General features: G+C 40.5%; 2 protein-coding genes across 2 annotated transcripts in view; one reads left to right on the top strand and one right to left on the bottom strand.

Annotated features, from left to right (window-relative positions):
• Positions 1-7855: 7855 nt before the first annotated feature.
• Positions 7856-11526, bottom strand: LOC120956613 (ATP-binding cassette sub-family G member 1-like). The gene is made up of 7 exons (XM_040378235.2): positions 11310-11526; positions 11112-11235; positions 10462-11036; positions 10180-10385; positions 8914-9082; positions 8689-8789; positions 7856-8566 (listed from the first exon to the last, which is right to left on the bottom strand). Exons 1-7 carry the CDS (start codon positions 11425-11427, stop codon positions 8069-8071), a joined length of 1791 nt encoding a protein of 596 aa, XP_040234169.2. The 5' UTR covers positions 11428-11526; the 3' UTR covers positions 7856-8068.
• Positions 11527-17161: 5635 nt separating this feature from the next.
• The window catches only part of LOC120955474 (out at first protein), an 85104-nt gene continuing 76216 nt past the window's right edge, over positions 17162-26049 (top strand). The window contains exon 1 of the mRNA XM_040376368.2: positions 17162-18003. Within this exon, the coding sequence (XP_040232302.2) occupies positions 17869-18003 (135 nt within the window). The 5' untranslated portion in view covers positions 17162-17868. The remainder of the gene's footprint in view (positions 18004-26049) is intronic.

Here is a 26049-nt window from a genome sequence, read left to right as displayed (position 1 = left end):
ATTGTTAATTTCACCAATTACAAAGTAAATTAGGACAATTTTGAACTAGTGTTATAGCCACTATTATAGTCGTGCAATTGGTCTTTAACCTTGTGTCTAAAACTGATCTTAAACCTTTTCAGAGTATTAGTTCAGATGAACCTGCTACGTCTATGCTACAGGGATAAAATGATGTGTTGTACGGGACATTGAGTGATATTAAACGTAGAAATTATGTTGCATTAATGTATCAACGGGAGTGTTCTGAGGTATTTTTTTATTTATCTGGGATTTTTAGATGTTTCCTGCATATTTTTGGATACGTTTTCAATGTATTTACTGTTGCATTGAAAATTGAAACGTTTCTTTCAAACAAGTTGAGACAACTTGAATTCAATTCAAAAATAAATTGGTTGTTAATTTTATTTAAAAATATAAATTGCAAATGATTTTACACATTGTTGTATTACCTTATGTGTACACTTATGAACATTGGGGCCCTTTACGATTCTAATCAGCTGTTGGCTGTTTGTATGGAGTTTGACAGTTGGCAACTGAATTGTGATAACAATTCCAAAATATGCTAAAAAAAGTTAAGCCAAAAGCAAAATAATAGGAAACATTTAATAAATTGTAAGACAAAAAAAGTAATTGGGAAGCATCCAAAAATCCTTGAGAAATAGCCATGATAATCTATGTGTTGATAATACAAGTTACATAATAAACAAACTCGTAATTCATCACATGACACTTACAGACGTTCAGGAGAACGAGAACCATACTATTTTGGTAGTTTATTACGGAGTTATCATAACGTTTTTGCGCATTTGCACAAACTAATAAAAACGAACATAACGCTCCTGTGAACTTTCATCCTCTTCGTTATGTTGAAGTACGATCATCATTATCATATACGGCCGCACTGTACGCCAAACGTTGCCGATGCTTCAAAACTCTCCTCGCACCCGAACACGTTAGTGTTTATGCCGTCCATTTTTCCGTGTTTGTATACCAAACTCCTGTGACTGCACCACACCCACCTATCCCTCCCTCACCTGAGGTATCAACAGTGGCGTCGATGCGATAAATTTTTAACGATCCTCACGGGAGGTACGCTGGGAAAGTTTTTGGAATAGTTTGTTTTTTTTTTTCTATCTTCTCTTCACTGTGTCCTGTCTGCGTTGCTGCTTGCTTTATTTTTAGCTAATCCTTCAGTTATGCAACGATCAGCTGGAGTGGACTGTGGCGTTTTTTCTCTCTCTCTCTTTTCCTATCGCCTCGTTGTAATCCTGTTCTGAACAAAAAAAAAGAAGAAAGGTGGATCCTTCTAGTTTAGAAAGTTGACAACAATTTACAGCCGGTTAACAGTACTTTACTCTACGTACGCTTGGCAAGGAGAAGATTGGATTATTTATTAGTCGGCGTGCCAGTGAATGGTAACTTTTGAGTCACGTTTGCATGTTAGCGTTGTTGTTTTTTTTATCCATTTCGCTTTGTGCTATCCATGGATGATGATGTAAGTCACTAGCAAAGGTTGCATACGTTATCGGTGAAGCGATGTAGGAGCTGTCGACTGACGGCGGTGCACTCGGGATGGTAACTGGTAACGATTCCATGGGTGCATGAAAGCGGTTCGAACGATGTCCTTTGCAAACGGCAAACTTTTATGATTAATTTTATTATTTCTTTCGACAGTGCGGAATGTGATGAAACAGTTCACAGCTGCTTTTTCCGAGCGAGACGGTTTGGGGTCATATGGATAGTTGGGGAGCGATAGTTTTTAAATATTCGTTTTAAATTGCTATCTTTTTTTAAGTTTGGAATGATTATGAAAATTTTAATAGTTCTTTTTCCTGTACATTGAAGCAAAAAAGGTTTGCAAAAATATCTTGATAAGCAAAATAAATATCTAATAATATTCAAACATGTCCAAAGAAACTCTAAAAAATGAAATCTTTAAGATATTTTTAAATATGATATGATAAATATGATTCCAAAATGCAAATAAGTTTTTAATATTGATTAATATTTTTTAAATCGTTTATATACGGATAGCTATTAGTTCAAAATCGTTAAAAGTCGAACTTGTTTGAAATTTAAATACTGTTGCCATAAAATTGGCTCTTTCGTGCCTACTCGTTTGTATATTTTATTTAAATTGCGCTGCTGCTTTTCTTGTCTCTATATAGTTTTCCATAAATTTAGATAATTCAAATAAAAAGAAGAACTTAGTAATGTAAAAAATAAATAAAACCAGACTCATACTACTTATGCAGCCGTTTAGCTAGAAAACTATTGGAGAAGAACGTTTCACCTAACTATTAAAATATTTTCGGTCTTGTTTGAGTGTTAAAAGTCAACCGGTACAACAAAAAAAAATCACAACAGTTCTGCTCAGTTCACTTTTTCACAAATGCTGCATCATTACTCATGGTTTCGGGTAATTACATTTTCACAGCATGAAAAGATCAAAGCAGCAAAGCAGCTGGTAAGCGCGAGTGGGAGCACACACACACAAAAAAAGCCTCTCACTAAGTACCTTTTGCTGAAATCTAATTATCGTTTGTCGGTTCCGTGTAAAATTCCGTGAATCCAGCATGCGGGGAATAAAGCATAAACTTAAACTGCCTCCAAAACCCATGGCGTCCTCTCCCTTAGGATCTGTCGTAGGGCAGAGGGTGAAGGTTTTATTTAACCGTTAAATGAGTTATGTTGAGGTAAAAACAAGGGAAATCTCCCGGCGGTACTATGTTCTCGGCATTCAACGATTTGTTTAAAGTGAATCGTTTAGTGAGTTACTGGAAGTGGGATTAGTTTATCCTGTGACCATTTTGAAGAGTTCGTGACCTGTCCGGGGTCTCCCTTATAAATAGAGAAAAACAATTTTTTGAGTATCTACCCAATAATTTTTCATCATTTTTCCCATAGATGTAGATAGAAAAGTGTGTATACACAGAAAAGTATTAAATAGTAATTACACGTTTCGTCTTAGCACCGTGCTTTTTTTGTTTGATGGTAAATTAACAAGCTGTTGGTTGTGCAAATTTTACGCAACGGTAGAGCTTATTCCACTCGCTTCGCAACCCCCCCCCCCCTCCCCCCTTCTGAACAGGTGTTGTTCTGTGGCAGTGTTGTTACACTCTAACCCCTCTCTGTTGCGGTAATGTCGTTGAGGTGAGCGTGTGGCTGTGCTCGTTCCAATTAGTGGCTTTTTATGATTGCTTTTCCGCTGTAAAGCGAACTTTTTGCGCCTTTTTGCGCGCATTGGTAGCGGTGTTGTGTGTAGTGTGGGAAGTTTTCCAATTTTGAGATTTTGATGACATCTGCGTTGAATGGTGTTGAAGCGATTATTCATCAATGAAGCTTGTTTTTGTAGTTGTTGTGTGCTTCACGCGGATTTTTGTGACTTCCATTTGTTGCAAAAAATTGTTTGCAATTTCAATTAAATAAAAAAAAAAATACGATCATAGCGTTGAGCTGTAGGTTGAGTGCAGTGAAAGTTTAACCCTTATTGCTACTGTTGACCTGAAAGCACAAAGCACACAAAAAGTGGCTTGTCGCTTTAGTAGTGCCAAATTAAATGCCCGCTTTTAAGCTTCCTTCTCCTGCAGCAGCGTTAAGTGGACGCACAAATAAACAATTTTAAGAACTTTGTCTTGGCAACCTTCGGCCCTGACGCTCACGTACCGTCCTGGTGGTGGACGTTTGTTTTGTTGTTTTTTTCACCCCCAGCTTTGACCATCACTTGGAACGCACCGGGCGATTGTTCCTAAGCTACGTAACAGTACGAGGAATTTGCTATTTTAACTCCGCCGGCTGCTGTTTGGTGACGGGAGTGACATTTAAACTTTGCAAAGGTAAGTACCCTCTAAGGCGCGGGCACCTTTCCACACTTCCAACAGCGGGGTTTTGTTTGAATAGATTTGCTTCCTGGAAAGGAAAAACTGTAAGCCTCAGTGCAGGTTCCTTTCCGGGTTGGGTTGGGTAGGTAGTACAGCGAGCAAAGTTTATCTTGCCTGTTGGGATAAAGAAACAACAAACCAACCGTGAACGTAGCACGTGGGGAGGGTGGACACAATTTCCCGGGCTGCAACTCCGATGCAACTACAGCAATTGATTTTGCTCCGGTGAGTCCGGGCGTAAACTTTTACCTTCCTTGGTGCCGTGCAATCGAGAGTTCAGAGATAGATAAATATCGATGAGGATCAACTGCAAACTACAGGCAACAATGGGCTGCTGCCAGTTCTTCGGTCCCGGATGGGTAGTGAAGTGATCGATTGCGTTTGGAGCTTCGTGTGACGCTTCGGAATGTAAGGATAAATGGGGAGATAAATAAAACACAGACACCGTATTGAAGAGTCGCATCTTGTAATGTGTACAGTTCCGTAGAGACAATACAATAATGCAACGAGGTTATGCTTTCATCTTTTCCGCTAGCACGCTCTGGTAGAAAATTTTGATTGATTGGCTACCTTATTGTACTTTTTTTCTGTACAATAACTTGCCTTCGTGCTTTTTCAATATATTTTCATTTTGATAATTTGTTGAGATTATTTCAAAAGTATATAGTTTAGAATATTATTCTATTTGATATCGATGTTGGGATTAATTTTAATGACAATTGTCTTTTAAAATTCTCAATCAATTGACAATTTGCAGCCTCCAGAATGGTAATGTTAAGCAAATATGAATGAAGAAAGGCAACGTTAAGCAAACAGGTTAAGAACTAGTATGTTATATAAAAATAATATGTTTTATCGAATGAATATAGAAACTGTTCTGATAAGTTGCAGATAAAAATTTAAACTACATTTCGAAACAAGCATTTTGAAATTACACAACTTTTCAAATAATGAGCCCTTTACCCTTTTATGATCGTAGGTTGATATTTCAACCATGTCACCTGTTTGCATTGTATAGCAGTTTTCGAGCAGCTATCAAAGTGGGTATCATCAGGAAATTAAATTCGCTCTATCGACATTGACAGTAAAAATCTACTCGGGAGCAAATCCGCAATTCGAAGAAATGAGCATGCCGAATTCCGATTTTCCGACTGTCATATATCTGTCAAACCCTGTTTGAAGGATAGATTCCAAAATCGAATGACAGTATTTTCCTCCGTCTAATAAGGCCTTAATATACAGGTGGGCTTATCCCAAAGTGTATTTATTTAGAAGGCTGATTTCTATCGCTTCTGCCTCTGAATGAAGATTTTAAAGTGTTTAAAGTGTCGTCAAGCTACCAGAAAGTCTGTTTGCGCAAAAGTTTTCACTCGTACTGTCAAAAAATGACGTTCGAATTTGGTTATCAAAAACAGGCTATGAGCGTTTCTACATACACCGAGACTACAGGTTAGAGATGGTTATGAGAGATTTGACAACTGGTTTCTCACGCCGGTGTGTGTAGAAGCTCCGACAAGCACCGAGATGAGACTTTTGGAACGATGTTGAAAAAAATCGATTTTAATCGCTAATATGAAGTCAAAAAATTCTTTTGCTTTTTATGAATACTTCTGTGCTTATTAGACTGCAAAAAGACTTACTCCAATTAATGGTTCACCATAAACTGCAAATTCAAATTTTTCTCACCTCCATCGTTCTTTGCACGCCGAGGAGATTTCTCTCACCGAAAAAGCTGTCAGTCGCTGTCAAAGCATGCTGTCAGTTATTGTCTTAGCTGCTTTCTCGGTGTATGTAGAAACGCTCTATGAGACCACCTGGTCTACATACACTTTGATTCTGGATTCCATCACCAGATCTCTTTAATGCACCTTGGGATAAATGTAAATACCACATTGTTTTGCCATTTTTCGAGCAGGTACTCGAATCTAATTCTAGCTTTGAGGCTGACATAATCTAAGCTGAAAATCGCAGGCTAGTTTTGTGTGTGGTTTTGTATGGAGTGTTTTCATGATTTCAGCCGCCAACTGTCAAACTCCATAGAAAAAAGCTGGAAAGTATCGCGAAAGGCCCCAATAATGTAATTTTATTTTAAATGTTGTTTGAGTCAACTTGAAACTAAATCATGTTGTGGTCAACGTCTTAGTCTATCTGGACTGAACCTTTCTATAGCAAACATTAAATAACTGGTTAAATGGTAAAAAAACAGCTTGCTAAACCTGTACTGGCTTGGGATAACCGTGCAGCTCGTTATGCTAAATAAACGACCTTTTTGTCTTCGTCTTCTTCTTATTTTTAGTCTTCTTACTATTAATTACCCCAACTTTATTTGTCGTTCCAGGTCCAGATGGCTTGACTTATTGATATGGATCATTCCTACGTATGTATTTGCTTGGTCTCTACAGGGATTGAATCCTAGACGGGTGACAGTAAAAATATATATAAATATTATACAGTCTTTTAAATATAGTTTTTGAAAATATTACAGAAAATATCGAAATGATGTATTGAAATTGATGCTATCAAAATGTATCTTGAATCGTAGAATCGTGAATTTACAACGAATCGTTTTAATTGCAATCCTTGCAACCATTGCCAACTACCAGCACTTGGAATGATTTTTTTTTTGTTTCAAATGCTACAATATTCGGTTACATGTTTTGGGTCAAATTCCCACCCATCAGCTGTGCATTCCCGTTTTACTGCAATAACCAAAAAAACTGTCCGATAACTATCATCCAATCGGGGCACTTCTCCAGTTTCGCTTGTTCCATTTTACAATCTTTCCTTTTGATCATAAAAATTGTAACCGGGCCCAGTGTTGGTGAAAAATATGTCCGCTTTTCTCCACGTAGCGATAGAACACGGAAGCGAAGCATGCAGATGAAACAAAACAACTCCCTGCAAAAAAAAAAAAGCAACACCAAGCACAGTCACAGTGACTAATAGATTTCGCGTTTGTACCAGGATCTTCGGACATCCTGGCCCCGGGGGCCTTATCTGCTGCTACGTGGGTACAGATAATTTATGTCAGATCGTGCGCAATTAAAGAGAGACATAAATTTAATTAAAAAGCCAAATAAATTACAGCATATCTCGTGTTCGCGCCCGCTCATGGCCAGTGGATAGCCGAATTTAATTTGTAGGTTTTCCGCTGCAGTGCTTTGCTGTGGACCGACTCTCGTACACCGCTTGGGTAGTGTGAAACGTTGGAATACGATTTTTTGTGTGTGAAATTTTCAGATATTCAAAATATTTCCCAAAAAAGGGAAACCCTCCAATATCCATTACAGTGAATTGTTTGCCCGTGCCAAATTGCAGCCGTAAGTAGTGGCTGGAATGTTGCTTATTATCTCATAAATATCCTGCTTAAATGCACTCAATTGGGTGGGAATGTAAAAAAGAAGAAAAACCCGATCACTGCCACTTTTAATTAGGCTTCATTGGAACACATTCTCGCGCGATATTTATTTACAATCGCAGCGCCCACACAATGTAACAAAAAATAGCACACAGCTTTCGGGCCGGACCCGGAATTGGGAGAATGTAAATCGATGGCTCGCAGCGAACGAAAAGTGATGAGCCACCCGCCGATGGGTGGTAAAATAAGGCTCGCAATATAATGATCCACCGGGAAAATGGGCCGGGTAGGGGGAAGGGATGGATGGTTTACTTATTACCGTCGCGTAGGATTGCAATGGAACCAAAATGAATGGGAGAAATGCAAACTATACCAACGATTCACCATTGTCTGTTTTTCTCCGTTCCGGGAATCGGAAAACTCGTTGAGTGAAATGAAACTCAAGGCTCATTTACGAGCGTCAATCAATATTAATGAAATGCCAATCAGAGGGAAAATATTCGTAAAATGTTTCTGATTTTAATGAAAGACGTTAGAAAATGTTGGAAATATTTTGGATACACTTTATGTTATTTATTATTAGGAGTAAAAGTAAATAAGTAGATGTATTGGATTGACTTTTGATTAGACTTTCTGTATTCGATTGCTTCAAATTTTCCATTTTTATGAAAGAAAATCTTATCTTCCCCGACCCGAATTTCTTCTATTTATTACTTTTATTTCCATTGTTATGGAAGTAGAGTATAAACAACATCACTTACTCACGAACTATAAACTACATTTTGCCAACTGATAACGCTCCATCCACCCCACCCGGCCCGGTTTCTGTTCAGTCCTGTTTGATTCTTCGCCGCAAGCTCAGGTACACCGCACCCATCAGCAGCACGATCCACCCGGCCAGCGCTAGCAGATCGTACCCGTAGGCCAGATCCGGCATCGAGACAAACTGCAGAAAGCGTTTCAGCTGACGGAAGTAGCAAAACACCTCCGGGCAGTCGAGATCCGGCCGATCGAAGCCGTAGATCGCGTGCACGGCACCCTCGAACGCGTACCGCACGAACGACACGTAGAGCAGGGGCCGCACCAGCACGCTGGCGTCGCGCAGCGGCACGAAGAAGCCGGAAAACAGCGACGCCGGCACCATTATCAGGATGCTCACGAACACGGAGTTTTGCACGGAGAGCAGGCTGCCCAGCAGCAGCCCGAGCATCTGGGAAATCCAACCAAACATCAGGCAGACCAGCGCGAACGTACCGATCCGGAGCCACTCGAATGGTTGCGCGGTGAAGTAGTACACGATGAGGAAGAACACCGAAGACGAAAGGATCTGTGTGTGTGTGTGTGTGTGTGTGTGTGTGGGAGAAGAAGATTGAGAGGGAGAAAAGAACCATAGAGACATCATAATTCGGGTTCTGTTTCGTTCGGTTGGTAAGTTTGCTGCGCTCGTACCAGCGTGGGAAGTTCGACCACAATTTTGGCCAAGTAGTAAGCCCGCAGGGAGTACCAATTATTTTTGCTCTCTAGCACGAAGCAGGCCGACTCGCGGGGATCTGGTTGGCAGGGGGAACCGGAGAAACCGACCCACCGATAAAACGAAAAAGGACGTAAGAATGGTATTAAGATTTTATGTCGGTGGCTCGTGTCGGCTGCGAGGAACCAGAACCAGACACTTACAGACCAGCACCGCCGAAACTATGCTGGTGAAGAAGATGGCGTACAGATTAATGATCAGCACGGCGGTGTTGGCCAGGATGCGGTCGGCATTGTTGCCGGTGTTGTAGAACGCGACGCTCGTGATGAGCGCGATGGCGATGTTGATGAGAATGCGCGCTTTAAACTGGTACTGGAAAGAAGATGGAAAGGGGGACTGGGTTAAAAGAGTTTTTGGGTTTTATTTGAAGATACTGTACTGTTTTCTTGGGTTTTATTTGGTTGGGTTTTGGGGAGGCCGTTGTCATATGAGCATGTAAAAGTATAAAGTTTTGGAAACCAAACTCTTTGTTTTGAAGAATTGTTTACATCAACATGATTTTTCCTAAAATTTAAGAAAATCTTCTCAAGTAATCAAACTTAAGGACATATTTTGGCTATGACCGAATTATTAGGAAAACTTGTAAACGTAACAATCACACAGCAAAAAGTAAAGAAAATGTGTACAAAACAAGAAAACTAAATCAGTAAAAGCAAATAGAACAAAACACAATAAAAAAATAATAAAGAACTATTAAAAAAACGTTTTCATCTTATTATTCACCAACAAAATCGTAGCGAAAGCAGTGTATTGAAAATGAAGAGAAGAAAACTAAAAAATGATTAGAAAAATTTGAAATTAGATTAGAAAAGCAAATGCTTTAAATGGCATTTTTTATTTGATGCAGATTATTTTCATTTTTGAATTGGATTTTCAATTGTTTTCATACCTGTTTTACGGAGGATTTTACGAATTTTTCATATGCAATGTTAAGAGGTCTATTTTCGTAAATCTAGTTTTTTTGTTGTTTGTGCAGTCCATTTTTTATTTTAAGATTTGTACTCATTTTTTTACATATTTAATTGAAAAATTTCTACGAGCATATTAAACGTGTATGGTAAAATAGGAAAATTTCAAAAGTTCCTTGTTAAAATGTAAAATAACTGAACAAAAATTTATCTTATCATTGTATCACTATAATTATCATAACAAAACCAAATTGTTCATTATTTAAGAAATAAGAGGAAAACAAATAAAAGAGATAACAAGAAAAAAGAAACAACGACTTTCATTAATCGTTTAAACGCGAGTATTATTGTTCTAAACCATTCCAATAATTAGAAAAAAGTATAAAAAATTAACCTAAATCAATTGACTTTTAACAACGAACAGCATTTTAAAAATTGGTATAAACATAGGCAAATAATCTACGATAAAAGTAGGCTTTGGGATCAGTTTCCTTCGCTCACCGTTTCGCGCATCGTACAGCTGGTCGTTCGTCGCAGCAACACACGCAGCTGCTGCAGGGTTGAGAGCGCGTACCGCTGATACGATCCATCAACGCTCTTCTCCACCATCAGCCGCGGTGGATTGTAGTCAAAAATATCCTTCTCCTCCTCCATCAGCAATCGCTTCAATCGGTCATCCTCCTGATCCAAGCTGGCCACTTCCAGCGCTGCCGAAAGGGATGAAAAAAAGGATGAGTATGTGAGCATTTGCAGCACTTGCTAATTAAACCTCTGCGTTCTTACCGTAATCGGCCGGATTGTGGGAAACGGGACAATCGAGCCCGAAGCGAGCAAATTGCGTCACCATTTCGCCCGTCGGTCCACTGTAGATCCGTCGGCCCTTGGCCAGCACGTACAGATCATCGATCAGGAGCAGCTGCTGGGAGTTGGGTTGATGGATGACGCAGGCGATAACGCGACCGCGGGCGGCAAGCTGCTTGACGTGTGCCAGCACCTGATAGGCGGCGACCGTGTCCAACCCACTCGTCGGCTCGTCCAGCAGCATCACTTTCGGGTCGGACAGTAGCTCCAAGCCGATCGATAGACGCTTGGCCTGACCGCCCGATACGCTGCCGGCGAGCGTATCGGCACACCCTGTCAGCCCCAGCACGTGCAGAAGCTCCCGAACGCGCGCCCGTTTTTGGTGCTGGTCGATGGTGGGTGAGAGTTTAAACTCGGCCGCATACCGTAGGCTTTCCTCGACGGTAAGGGCCGGCCACAGGCACACTTCCTGTTGGGTGTAGGAGATGATCTTACGGCTTCTGCGCTCGGAGAGCCGTTGTCCGTCGACCATTAGCTGTCCGGTGACGTTGCTTTTTCTGAAGAAAGACACATACACAAACAAACGAAGGTTATATCACGAAAGTGGACAGCTTTGGGGTATAAATAGTTACTTGAATCCACTCAGCACATTCAGCAGGGTCGATTTGCCAGCCCCCGATGGTCCCATAATCCCCACCAGCCGGCCCGAACGGAACGACCCGGAAAGGTTTTTCAGGATGGCGGAGTGTGTGCGATCTTCGAACATAAAACGTGATTGATAATCCGCGGCCGACACTAAGCTGGCTCAACCGGAAACAGGCTGCACTTACCATGCTTATGTTTTACACAGTAGGAAACATTCTGAAACGATAGCTCAAACGCACGCGGGCTCACACTTTCCAACGATTCCAGCGGTATGGAATCGGGATTACCGATTGGCTCCATCATGTTTGCAGCCGCCCCTCTTCACACTACGCTCGAACGAACTTGGACGTTGTTTCACGGCGCCAGCCTCACAATGACTGGCAATGTTAGGTTGGTGAAAACAAAATTCGGCCAAAGCGGACCTGAAGGACCTAACGCACGCCAAACCTGATAAGCCGACGGTACGACGCAGCGACGATCGCGGTACGATTCTGTGTCAAGAGTGCACGATTCCCCATCAATGTGTTGTGTTTGTGTGAGCTTATGTTTTGGGGGAAGTTATTTTCGCATCATTCAAAATAATGTTCCCATGCTGCTGCTGCTTTGCAATCTTTCTTATCGACAGACAGTGATTGTAGGCATTAAATGGTTTTTTTTCCTGTTCGTTACACAAACTTCGTTTTATTTACGATTGGTATTATCTGTCTGCAGCGGCATGACTGTGCCAGCTGGGGCTAATGGATGAGGTAATAAGTTGTTGGTTTTCTTTCGTTCGCCTCAGTTTCGCATGCAAAATCGTACGTTTTGGGTTGGGCATACATTTCGCCACATTACCGCATAGCTGTGAATGTTGGGTCAAAGGATTAAAAAGGCGCTTTCATAATGATAGAGAAGGGCGAGCTATTTGTTGAAAAATTTGGCAAATCGTAGCAGATAAGGATTTTTGGAGAGTGTTTGAGGAGAAGTTGTGATCTTTGAGCACAAAAATGAGGGGTTAGTAGTTAATGGATTTTTGAGTTGCGCGAGTTTTTACTCAAGAACCTGGCTTGACTAACTTTACGTTGGTCGTAGCACCTTGTAACCGAGAGGAAGGAATAAACACTCTGTTAAATGCTGTACCTCAATAAGTGTGTTGACATCCTGAACTAACACAATTCAAATCATCGTTCAGTCTAACACTAGTTTGAACATTGCATGATTCAATCGTTCACATTTCATTCCTTAGATTGGTAGGACTTTGGTCGCTCCTTCCTAACGAACTTTGTTCGAATACTATTCGCTTTATATAACGAACCCTATCTTCCAATGATTCTCATCCTTCTCATACATGTTTCCTGATGAAACGAATCCATGTTTTGGCAAGGGTGACCCAAGTCTGTCTTAATCACTAATGATGACTTTAATTCGGGCAATTGTACATCAATAAATAACACAAAGTAATGAGCTTGAGCTTATCAACGACCTGATTGGTTTACCGATAGCAGTTCAGTTAGTCCTGTGTTTCACGCTTTAGCTTTCAAATTCAAATGTCGGGATTCGAAATCGATGGCAATTACATACAACACCACATGATGCTTCTCAATATCGTTATGTTGTGCGGAGACAATTTCTTCAAGACATTCTACCAGAGATACTTACTTTGTGAATTTAAAATTGCTTTAATGTACAAAGGAACCTGGGAAAAACTATAACAGATTAATAAAAACATCCAACACACTATGAACAATTGAGGGATTCTTCGGAATTGAGGGATATGATTCTTGATTTCATTTAGACTGTCTAATGGAGGAATGTTATAGACTTTAGGCCTCCGGAGAGACCATATGCGGAACGATTTCTAAGTCTGGAAGAACACTGTCTTCTTTCCTGTGGTGAGGAATGACTTAACGATTGCTTGGTGCAAATAGGTTTGATAAGCCTGGATCATACATGCATGACTGCGTAGGATATTACGAGGATTAAGCAACGGAAGGATCTTTGACCCGGCCATAAGCATAATTGCTCTAATCTGTCTTCTACGACACCACACAGTGATTATCTTCTTATATATCTTCTTCTTGTTTTTAAGCACAATCGCTCAAGACCTGCCTACTAGACCTACCAACTAGAGGCTTTGGCTTTCAGTGACCCTCATTGATTACCCGCAGCAGGATAGTTAGTTCTACGTACGAAGGCACGGTCCATTAAGGGCTTGAACTCATGACGGACTGCTTATACATCAGATTAGATTACAAAAGTCCCCTTTTCTGTGTGTTGTTAGCTGCATCTTTCTAGCCCAAGTTGTATTGCTTTCACAATGACGAAGCAATGTATGAATTCAAACGACCACCATCTGAAGCATTATATTCTTCGACCTTTTTTATTCAATTTTCCTGCACTCCGCTTTAACACGCTTGCTCATTCAAATTTGCGATATAATAAGCTTAAAGCGGAAAAGCCAAGACTTTCACATCTTTTCAACAGTGCTAGCTAACGCTACACATAAATTTGCTGCTTTTGGACGGATGCCACACGAGCAAACACAGCCCCACAGGAAGCACAAATGCATTTCAAATATTAATGCAAACCGGAATTAAACACAACACTCGTTCGAAGTCATTGCACGTGTTGCAAAAGATGGAATCATGCTGGTATAAGAGAGACACTGGGATGAAAAAGAAAACAAACATTACGGTCGAGGCACACAAGTGTACCTTCCTGTCTCGTTGTTTATCATACCGTACAAGAACCATTTCCTCTAGCAGTGCAGCAGAGAGAACGTTGCGAGAGCGAATATTTCACGTTCTACCGGTACACCGGCACACTTGAAGATGATTCTTTCTACGTAGCCACTCATTGGACCATGCAAGAAATGGAAGAAATGATTCCACACGGAGAAAGGAACGTTGGTAAAGGTGAAGTGGTTTCAACATAAGTGTACATTTTTGTTTAACACAAACATGGAAAACTCTTGCGAATTGTTGGAGGGGGAAGTATAGATACTTGATTTGGCACTTTGGTGTCGCTATCAGCAGTACTGGGGTACGGAAGTGGTTATTTGAAGTGAGGTATGCATAAGTTGCTGTGTGTGACGAGAGAAGTGTGCAAATATATGGGTCTCTGGTATGGTCAGTTGCATGACCGACACTGGAAAGTCGGTGAACTGTGAAGGTAAAGCTGTACTGTAGCGCATTTCTTGAAACAGATTCCAAAAATAGCCCAAACAGTCAACATTTACACTTTTCTCGAACAATAAAGAGGCATATTTGATGCCAAAAGCTGTCCCAATGTTTGTTTGCTGTCTTACGTTGAATAGGTATAGCCTCGGGAGGCAAAAGCAGCTTACGTACCATGCACAGGATTCATTGCGTCCTGTATACCGAGCTTTTCATCGATCATTTCACCAAATTCCGGTTTGGAATGTTGCACCAAGCAACAGAAAGAGCTTTTTGCGGAGTTACGCTTCCATCATCCCACGGCTGTCCGAGCGTGATATCGTGCGTTGAGTTCAAACGGCATCGCCACACGCTGTGGCATTGGTTAATCCGAATGGATCCGAATATCGTATGCAAGATGAATACCGTCGATAAAGAGATAATACTTTTACAGATTTCCTATTCCAGCTTAGATCGCTTTCCGCTGCGGAATATCGCGCTGGCACGTTGGTGCTTTTTCGGACACTGCACTTCACCTCCCATTCGCTTACACTCATTCTGCATTCTGCTGGGGACAAAATGAACAAAACGCCACAAAAAGCCACCTGCAATGCGATGATATACTATCATCCCTCACAGAATGTGTCCTTTCGGCGAGATTATCCAGGATATACCCGAGCGGTGGAGTGGAGCAATGGTGGCAACATTAGGGATTAGTAGTGTGATTTACGTAGTATGGGTTTTTGTGTGACCATGGTTGAAAGAAAGAAAGTGTTTGTTGTATTCTATTGTGGAAACGTTTAGTAGCACTTCGAATGGTTGTGTCGTTGGTTGGATCATAAAGTGTGGAGCATGGGTTTGTCGCCGAATCGTTGCTATTATGTTTTACTTTAAGATCCAACCATTTTGAAAAATAGTATCGAAACTCGTCGATGAATGGAGATAGATCGTAAAACATACAAAGAAAGGTAAAGCTACAGGTATTCAAATGGTTTCAGTTCGTGATCTGTTTGGTATTTTATTCACTCTGCTAAATCGGCTCGGTTACTGATAGTTGACGATAGTATGCGATGAGTTACGGACTTGGGTAGTGTTTGCTTTTCTGAATGATGTTGTAGTGCTCGTAATAGTAAAATCAATAAAATATACGACCTTGGATAGTATCTGTTCTCATCTAAATATTTGGAACTAAATTCTGAAATAATTGTACTACGATAAAAGCTTAATGCTATCTGAAATATGGAAGTAGTCTTGATGGAAATGTGAAGTATTTCGACAAATCTATGATATCTACGTCGATTGTGGCTTTTTTCGACACTGATGGTCAATGTGGATTGCTAAACTTCATGACTTGATAAAAGGTGCTTATTACTAGTTAGTTTTGGACATTTTTCAAGGCCTACTAGATGCCTTTTAAACCCAATGGAATTCATGTCTGGAACTGATGTTGAACCAATATTAGTCTTAAAACCGTTTCGGTAATGGAACTTTAACAGAACTCATACTGATCTGGAAGTTATGTAGGATTCATACTGGAATTGGAACTGATCTTGAACTCCTAGAAGGTCGGGAATATATTTTAACCCCATATTGATCTCGAGCCCATACCACACTTTGGAATGGTCCCAAAAATATATTTATTCTGAAACTAACAAGTAATCGATATTGGTCGTAGAATTCCTCCTAACCTTAAAGATACATATGCTGGAATACATCCTGGACGTATATATGTCCTGTAATAGAATCTGACTGCATCACGGTCTTGGAACTTAACCACAACCCAACCGTACCGATTACGGAACTAATACTGATCCCTTGGTTAGAACAGATATTGAATTAATTATTAAAAAGCATTACTTTTCAGAGTCAAACAACGAATTGCATACCTGTATCGTCAAAGGAACCTATAACCACAAACTACCCAAGTGCCACAAATCCACTAAACGACCACTAAACGGCTTCTAAACGACTCAAGTTCTCTACCTAAACGGAATATAGAAAGACTTCGTTTAGCAGACGGCAAACGACTCATGCATTCTAAAAATAGCAAAAAAACTGGTGGCGCTCTCTCTCTGTTGGTGGGATACCCCAACCAGTGGAGCTTCATCGCTTGGAGGAGAGCTTTCTCATTTCCTCTGTACTGTTGTATGGTTTCGCATTGAAGTTATGCATCGCTAGAACCAGAACGGCGATACGATTGTTTAAATACTAAACTCCAACGGAAACCACCAGCACTGAAGCAAGTGAGATTCGAATAATGGTCGTTTGTGTTGATACTCACGTATCTGACCATACGACTATTTACATAGATTTTTGCTCAGAAAGTTAGAAGGCTATATAGGTCATAATAAGAAGAAACTTGTCGAAACACATTGCAAGAAAAGGATAGCAATATAATGATTAGTTTTAATACGCCATCTATTGATCAAACCAATGAAGCTGTGGAGCTTTCATTTTTTTTCTATGAATATTCAATTTTCCAGTCGTTTAAGCTTAATCTGTGGCGCTTGGGTAAGGAACCGATAAAGTACCTACACGGATATAGAAACTGCCTCCGCTGGTGATGAACGTAGAAGTTGTTGCTGGCAGTAGTTGTTTGAAAAAAATAGCATAAAAATTTATGTAGTCGAAAGAAACAATTATAATACGTGTTACTCCTTACACGAATTTGTAGAGTGAATTATTTTTTTTTTAATATTATATTTTTGTCGTACAATATTTGCACCTAGTGTGCGAATCGTTTTTGATCCGTATTTTTGAATTCAATCCGATCCGCACGTCGGAACCATCGTACCCAAATGTTGACACGACCACCGCTACACTTTCCATATTCACGTGCGAAAGAGTGAGAAAGCACGATGGCTCCGCTCTTGCAGCCGCACAGTACAAGTTAAGGTAAAACTTCAGTTCAATTCCGGCAGTCGTTGCGGAAGGATGTATCGCGTTCGGTCTGGTAAAATCTAAAGAAAAGTGTATTTCCCGATAAATTCCGAAATGTAAAATTGTTACGTTACAAGGCAAATGATGTTAAAGCCCTTGAAGCTGTCGAAATAAAGGAAACAGCATGTAGAAATAGAACGAAACGACACTGACGGTACCGCGTTTGTGCAGCCACGATTCACTCTGTTTGTGAAAATGTTGTTTTGATTGTGAATCCCCTCCCTTGTTTTGTGTTTGGTTAAAATGTATACTTTCTTTAGTTAGCATTTTTTCCGTGTTGTTGTTTCTGGACGGATTATGATTTTAATCAGTGAAAAGTAATCCCTCACAAACAACAAGTGTGTGTGTGTGCGCGCGGTCGATGTGCGAGGTCAGCAAGATTTTCGTCGTACGGTGCTGTTGTGTATGTGTGTTCCGTCCGTGAGCGGCAACACATGTTAATGTTTTCATGAAATTGTGCATTTTATGTGCAGTTTTATGCTCGCCGTTAAGTGCAGCAAAGCGCTCTGCCTTTGTGGAAGTTATTGTTTGTGATTGTTTTGTAAAGTTGATCACTGCAAACGTGTTGCGAATGTGTATGATTGTATAGGAAGGCACGTCGTTCGCCGTCTGTTGGAAAAAGTGAGTAGCAAATAGCTACAGTAAGTGCAGTGTGTCTGTGTGTGTCAAAATGAATGATTCAGGCGGTAGAACCTCGAGGTATCTCCTCACCGGGATGCGTCGTGCGGTGGTGGGAAGCTTATGCTGCTTCCTTCTCATCATAAATCAGGCAGCAACACAGCTTGTAATCAACGTACAAAATCAGGTTAGTTGGTGCTTTTAGTTTTAACTTTTTCCCGTCATTGGAAAATGAAATCCTTCAACCGAAAGCATGCCGATGCTCGTTCAATTGTTCGATGACGCAAAAACAAAACAAAAGTTGTAGAATTTTGACATTTCTCGCCGACGACATCATCTGTGCGGGCTGTGTGCGCGTGTGTTGGTGAACCCCCCTTGGCAGACACAACATTGTACGCTGTCACGCACACATGCGCGTGTACGACACAGTGTGACAGGTGTTTACGGGTGTGTTGGTGCATTATTTACCTCTTTGTTGCTGCGCCCGTTTCCACCCTGCTGCTGCTGCTGCTGCTTTCTTTCAACCCCGTTCAGGGTTTTTGGGGTGGAAAATGGTACCCCCCCCCCCTTCAGTGGGGTTACTGTTTTTCCACGAGCTGCTTACCGCTTCCTGTGTCAATGGCCCCGCTTTTGCTGGGATGTTTTCTTTACAGCTTGCTAGAATGGAGGGGGGTGGACGTCGTGTGGATGGTTGTACTGCTGCTTCCTGGAACTGATTATTTTCGTATCTTATTTGGACAAACCACTCCGTCATACCATCTCTGCTGGGGGAAGCTTGTGTCACGAAACGAACAAGAGTGAAATTGTTAATTGAACCAAAATATCTTGAAGCTTTATTTGTGGGGCTGTTTATGTGGGTGTGTGTGTGTGTATCTTTCGGCGTAACACCGGCAGCGCAAATTGTGTTTGCGCTTAGTCAAATATTTGTCCAATTGTGTGGTCCATCTCACACGTGCGGTGGCATTCCTTCCTTCTGTTCCCTCTGTGTCCCAATGTTTCTGGTTTCCACGCACGGTTTGTTTGAGTATTTCATTATTTTAGTTTGCTTTGGTTTTTTCCCCCTGCTTCTATCGATCCCAGAAATGCTACCATCCACGCGAAGGGCGGCGCACACATTCCCATTCCTGGGTGCAATCCGTTGCCTTGATCATCATGGTCGGTCATATTCCGGCTTATCGATTATGCATTCGTGGCTGTTGTTGTTGCTGTTGAAGGAAACATTCCACGTACGCGGGATGGCACGTTTCGAAACCGGCGATAAAGAATTAATGGTTTCGTGTGGGAGAGGATGGCTGGTTCCCCGATGGGGCCCGGTCCTTTTATAGGGGTAGTGGAGGGTGACTGTTTGCCGCAACCGCTCAAGAAAGGGAATTATTTTGACCATTTTGGTGAGGTTCAGGTAAAGCATTTTTGTTTGAGTTTGTGCCTTTGTGGTTTTGGGACGCTTTTTGTGACAATAAAAAAAACCCTCAAATACTTTTTCCAGGGTCGGCTTACACAGTTTGCATCGCAATCAGGTGCGGGTCGGCTTTGGGAGATTTAGAAGCAAACACTTTGCAAATATCAATTCAATAATTTATGGATCATCGGGGATGTCGATATTGACGGTGGTGATGTAAAAGCCTAATAGTGAGTTTAAAATACTTATGTGAAATGGTTTGTTCAATATTTTTTGGCTGAATTTTGAAGCAACTAAACGAGCAATTGTGTTTTTTTTAATATTGCCCATAATGTGCATTTTTTGGTCGATAGAGCGCCAATTGAATTAAATTATTTAATATAATAACAAACATGAAAATCATATGTAGTTTATTTGTATTTGTTTGACTAGTTTCGCATTTGAATAAGGAATTTTGTACGAAGGATTTTGAGTTTTGATAAATGAGCTATTGGCTGAAATTTGTTTTATACCTACTATGGAAAGTATTTATTTGAATAGCTTCCTCATATCCATATTCTTCATATTCTTCTAACGGAATAACATTTACATTGTTTAAATAACGTTTCATAACGCTTGGTTTAAGTTGAGTTGAGTTAGAAATAGTTTTTGGGTTATTTTTTCTAACTGCATTAGGCTGTCTGTCTTTTTTCTGATTTTCAGAAGAATATGACATTCAGGCTTATTTTATTCTTTTATTCTTGTCGAGTCGAGACATTTGACTTGATTGCTCTTTGAAATATGCTTGTTGTTTTAGAAGTCTGATTTGAAAAAAAAATCCATCGAAACTAGTAGCCGATAGACGACAAATATCCAGACGAACTCTCCGAGATGGCTTTAAAATACGCTTGTAAAATTATAATGTTAGCTAAAAATTATGAAATTTCCTTAGAGATAATCAAATGGAATGATTTATTCAGGGTGGCCACTCAACCGGGAAAACCGGGAAAACCGGGAATTAGCCGGAAATTTTATTTTTCCGGGAAAAACCGGGAAAAACCGGGAAATTCTCCAAAAAAACCGGGAAATTATCACAAACTTTGGCTATCACTGTTAACCAATTGTACTAAGTGCATTTTCAATTAATGGGATGTTTTGTATATTGTTCCCAACTTAGGCAGCGGTCAGAACCTAGCCGCATGCGATTTTGCCGCAAGCTTTTGTATGGGATTTGACGTCAATGACAGCACTTGCGAATCTGCCGCATGTGGCGATGCGGCAAAATCAAAATCATTTGATATTGCCGCATCGTCGCATGCGATTTTGTTTCAGATGTCAAATGTCTAAAATCATATAAAATAATGATTATATTTATAAAGAAACAACAAAATATCATAATAATACCTTGAAAAGCTAGAAAATTGAGAAAACTCTTTTCTTGCCCCATGCGGAAAAAACCGCATGCGGTGAGGTTCTAACCGTTACCTTACCACAGGCCAGCAACATCACACCAATGTGTAAGGACAACATTTTCCGTTTCTCACATATGGTACTCAATAGATGTACTATACTTCTCATTCGCACTGGTGCAATACTTACATTCACCGATATCGGTTCTTGCATATTTCGGGTATGGTGTGCCTATTCGATCTACTTTGCACTCGTCTTTTGTTATTCATCTCTCGTGAAGTTGCGGTCATGTCGAATTTAACGGTGGATTTAGTGGGCGATCCCAAATTTTGAACATAACTGATAATTTTTGTACTTTTTAGGAATTTCAAGGTTACCCAATCACACATCGCCTGTACATTGGCATTTTGCATTTTGGTGCCGGGCCTGTAGCTTCATTCCGCCCGGGTGACTGGGTTCCCACACTGGCTGGCACTGATGATTGAGGTGGCGTCGCTTCTGCAGTTCGATCGTTACTACTTTGTTTTATTATCACATAAAGTACACTTCCCGTAAAACATATTCAAGAAAGTGTCCCAAAATTAAGAAAACCCCACTGAAATCTCCTGCATCTATTCGTGAGATGCATCATCAGCGTCGTGCGAGTAACAGCATAATGCATGGCTGCTGTTTAACAGGAAATCCGTTATTTGCAGATTTGTATGCTTTCTCCAGTGGCTGGTTGGTCCATGACTTCCGGTTTACCTTTTTTGAAGGTTGTGTGATGACATCTGTTAATCAACAATTGATAGCAGATGAAAAATATCTATGCCATGAGGTCTTTACACGTTATTTTCATGATGCTAAACCACCAAAAAGCAATATTTGTAAAGCTTTTTTTTAATTGTTTCATCAGTATTTTGCTCATATAAAACTTCCGAAAATATACAGAAATTCATATTTAAATAGCTTAAGATCCATAGTAGCCAAATTTGATCCACAAACGAGTGTACGATTGAAATTTTGTTTGTACAAATTTGATAGAAATCATGCCAAAAATGGTTCTCAAATGTGTTTTCACACCTCCAGATTGGATATCATATTGTTGAATAATTCACTAATAACTTTTATCCAGTTTTTTTATGACAAGTGTCCACTTTTCCCGTAATGCCCGTGTTTACTTACCATCTTCTAGATAACGATTTTTGAAAACCTATGACATACTAATTTGGAATTGAAGTATCGATAAAACCGGCAGGCGAAGCATAGTGTACCGGGAAAACTTTAAAAAAAAAATCCGGGAAAAACCGGGAAAAAACCGGGAATTTAAAATCCTGATTCGAGTGGCCACCCTGTTTATTTTAATTTAATTTATTTGATTTTTTGGTTGTTTTCATTTTGGTCCAACAAATTTTGTTTTACTGGCGTTTAAACGATTTTATATTAATTAATTTTAATACATATCCATAATCAATTTTTCATAGCAAGTAAACTGAAATATTTTACTGCATAACTGCTAAACCATTTATTTCGATCCATTTTGGACTAGGGTTTTGATGTCGAGAACGACAGGCTTGAAGCGACTCTGGAATCGAAAGAACGCGTTGATGTTTTCGTGGATAAAACTCTCCTACTTGACACATTTCTATGAAAACTTCCAAACCACAATTAGAAGTAGTATAGTTTAGTAGCAAAGTAGACCTGATTTCCTTAACATTGTTCTACTCAACGTCGAGACATCTCGATAGCAAAAATAGAATAAACTTGATTGATTGAATTTATGTTCGTATATCTGTGGTAATTATTTACAATTTTTCAATTGTTTGTGCATATTGTACAGTAATAACTTCATGGTGGAATTAAGAGGCTTGCACGTTCAATCGCGACAGCTCCTTTCAATAAATGATTATAGTTAAAAATGAACTATTTTTTGTACATATAATACATGTTTGTACGTCTAATACTGCACTCTTCTGGTTGAAGCACATGATGTGTACCGATTTACACGTGCCTATACTATAAAGAACACTCACAGGGAATAATACCTTCCCATTAGCCTGTGCTGATATCCGGCGGATGTTTAAAACATCCCGGCAAAACGGCGCAAACGATCAAACACGGCGCAAACACAATAATCGCACGCCATCGCACACCGGCCGGGCCACTACAGCACCACAATCACCGCGCGCCGCATTATATCCTGTGCTCTGTGCCCTTTCATTCTGTTCGTAAGGATTTATGGGCCTTCGTTTCTTCTTCCTTCCCCCTCCCTGCTTCCTCCACCGTTTTCCATGCTGCAGCAAACACCGGAAGCAATTGGATCGATTTAGAGTGCCGGCTGTGTGTCCATAATAAAAGCATCACCAGTGCCGGTGGCAGTGAAAAGTGCTTACGTTGGTGGGCCTCTCGTATTTGGCCCGTTGCATTTTGGGCCCTCTCTCTCGTACTCTTGCAAGCTCTCGGTCGGCCGAAGTGGCCGTTCGTAAAGTAGCATAATTAAATATCGATACCATTAATCTGCATAATAACATCGGGCCAGGCAGTTGCGGGGAACTGGCCCGGGCGCATTGACTTAATGTGTGGCGTAATTTATGGGTATGGTGCAGACTTTTTGACAAGAAGATCCACCATACCACGGCTGGATGATGGGCCGCTCCGCTGCCCGAAAACCACGTCTGGCGCTAGCTGGCCCGTCCTCCCCGTTCTGGCACGAATGCATTTCCATTCATCAGACTGTGGCTTTGCAGCGCGCGGGTATGCAAAACTCGCGAACATGTGGATGAGGAGATGCGTTTGCACCCAACTGTTTGGCACACGTGTTTGTGCTTTCGTTTCGCGTGGGTCGAGGTGCTTCGTGGTGTAGTAGATTTGTACTAACAAACATTTTCTACCAGCACGTCTCCTGCACGAGCCTGTTGTGAAGGGTGTTTCGTGTTACGGGTGGAGAGCCATTTCGTGTGTGATATGCTGCGTAAAAAATAAATTAGTTTCTGCCCATCGCGCCTGCTGTGCGGCCAATTCATCAAACAGCAATCACTTTTATGAAAACAAGCACTTGGCCGTGAAAGAGAGACGGGGGAGCTGTGGCCTCCGGCAAATATCGACAGCTTTTGCGAACATGCAGTTTTTTTTTGGGAGTAGCATCGGTTACTCAATTCAATCAACGCTCAGCGTGTGTGTGTGTGCGAGCGTGCGATGTTCGGTGAAGCAGTGTAAACAATCTTTTTATAACACACCCGCACATTACGCACATCACTTCTCGGGTGACTCGTGTGTGTTCTGGAGTGGGGCGAAATGGTTGTAAGGTTTAATTTAATTTTGGCTCCATTCGGGTTTGACGTGTACCGCCAGTAGTGGGTATTTCCGCCAGCGGTACAAATGTGTTGTTGCATTGATTGAATCAACGATTAAATTACATTAAAAGTATTGATTCGATGGGTACAGTGAGATGCGCATACATCAATTTGAATTTCAATGTTTTTTTGGGCATCGATTTCGAATTTCGATTGTTTGGCAGCATGAGAGTTGTAGTTGAACCAGTTTTACTAAATTTGTTAACAATCAAATAAGTGACAAGTGTAAGTGTATATTTGAGCGTTCTGAACACTTTCAATTCTCTGTACCAGTATATATTACTAGTCGGATGCCAAACCACATTGGCATATTCGAACGTAGAACGCATTAAACTCCAGTAGAGTGTCTTAAGGCATAAAGTATGCCTAAGCTCTTCATTGGCTTTCCTACTAGCAACTCAGTGTGCGAGTTAAAAGTGATTTTGCTATCCTTAAGTTACCTCAAGGTCCCCCCCCCACAATGGAGGAAACACGATTAAGTTCCCTTTTTCGAAACACGTTTAAAAAGTAATCGAAATCGATGACGAAAGAAGGAAAAAAACAATAAAACAAAACATTTATATGGAGGCAAAGATAGCATATTTGATACACACCACTTGCTCAGTGGAATGCAATTGTTGCTGAAAAAGAAAACAATCAGAGATATGGTTGTCTATCAGGAAGAACCAAACTAACATCATTTCGAATGAATAGGAAACTAAGGATAATAAGCACACTGCCTGGAGAAACTTCTGAAAAACCTAATAATTTATCCGACGCGCACTTATTAGTTTTTACCCTGTAGGAACGATTTCAAAGATAAGACCCAAGCCACTGGACAAACGCAGCAGAGAACCTTAATTTAAAAAGACTAGTCAGACCTTAACAATAACATTTGAATTTAGATACATCTTGTACAAAGAAATTAAAATATATTTTTTTCTCATTTATTGATTTTCATATTAAACTCTCTGTGTAATGATTGTAGCATAAGATGAGTAAATAATTATAAAAAGAAAACCTATTTCTCACAACTAGTTTTTAATATCTTCTATGGAAAGTTTACTTCAACACTGATAGGACTTAGTTGTTTGATTGTTTAGGTATCAATTACTATTTTTTACTGCCTTTTTTATTTTCTTTAACTTTACTTTAAGAAAGAGCTTAAGTTTCAAGTTATGCCTAATTTCTATATTGTATGTGTATAATGATTGTATTTTTATTTTGTTTTATCTTTAAGTTGTAAATTGTTGTCTTTTCTGTATCGTATGACATATTCTTTTCCTTTGAAGTAAAGGATGAAGAAAATAATTTGTACAAAAACTACACTCTGTTCAAAAGTACAAATTTCTTTAAAAATAAATAATGGAAGCTAACGGCAATCTATTGGAAAGAAGTTCTCCATCAGCACTAAGAATTCCTACATTTATTTTGATACACCAAGCATTACCACGACTGCCCGTTATTGTAGCTGTGTAGCTTTTACGATATAAATACAGCCCGCATACGCATACGCCTCGTGCCCTAGATCCGTGCCTAGCTTTATCCCCATAACACATTAATCTGTCCCCGGTGTCGTCGAGCTTGTCAAGGTCTAAAGCAAATTTGGCCGCTCTTCCCCTCTGCCCAAGGCAGCAAAGCCCAATCGCTTCAGCACACTAATGTTGATGTACGTGAAAGTCTCTCGTGAGTAATCGTTCTCGGCCATCGCCATCTACTGCCGCCACTGCCGCTCGTCGAAGCTCACTGGAAGGAGGGACCCCAGTTCCGCTTTGTCGACACAAAAATGTGGCCCGCGTCCTTTTCCTTCGGTTCCTCGCAGCGACCCCCGAGTTGGTCGAACACTTTTCTGGCCAAAAATCAGGTGTGTAACTTTATCACAACCCACATGTACCCATCCCTCCATCGGTATAGTTTGGTTGTTTGTTCGAAACAGTTACGAAAACACGCGTTTTCGTTTTTGTGTACGGCTGCCTATTGCGAGAGCGAGTAATGCGTAAATGCTAAATAACGTTTGCTAAACCGAGGTGCACGGTCCCTGTCCGCTCTGCCCTTGAATCCGGGCTGGGCTGGACTGATTGCACCGGGGCCACAAAATTATGGTGCTTCCTGCAGATTAGTGTGCCTGTGCAGG

The sequence above is a fragment of the Anopheles coluzzii genome, chromosome 3 (genome assembly GCF_943734685.1).
Source record: "Anopheles coluzzii chromosome 3, AcolN3, whole genome shotgun sequence".
Lineage (NCBI taxonomy): Eukaryota > Metazoa > Arthropoda > Insecta > Diptera > Culicidae > Anopheles > Anopheles coluzzii.
The sequence above is the reverse complement of the archived record's forward strand: the minus strand, read 5'-3'. Positions and strand labels throughout refer to the sequence as shown.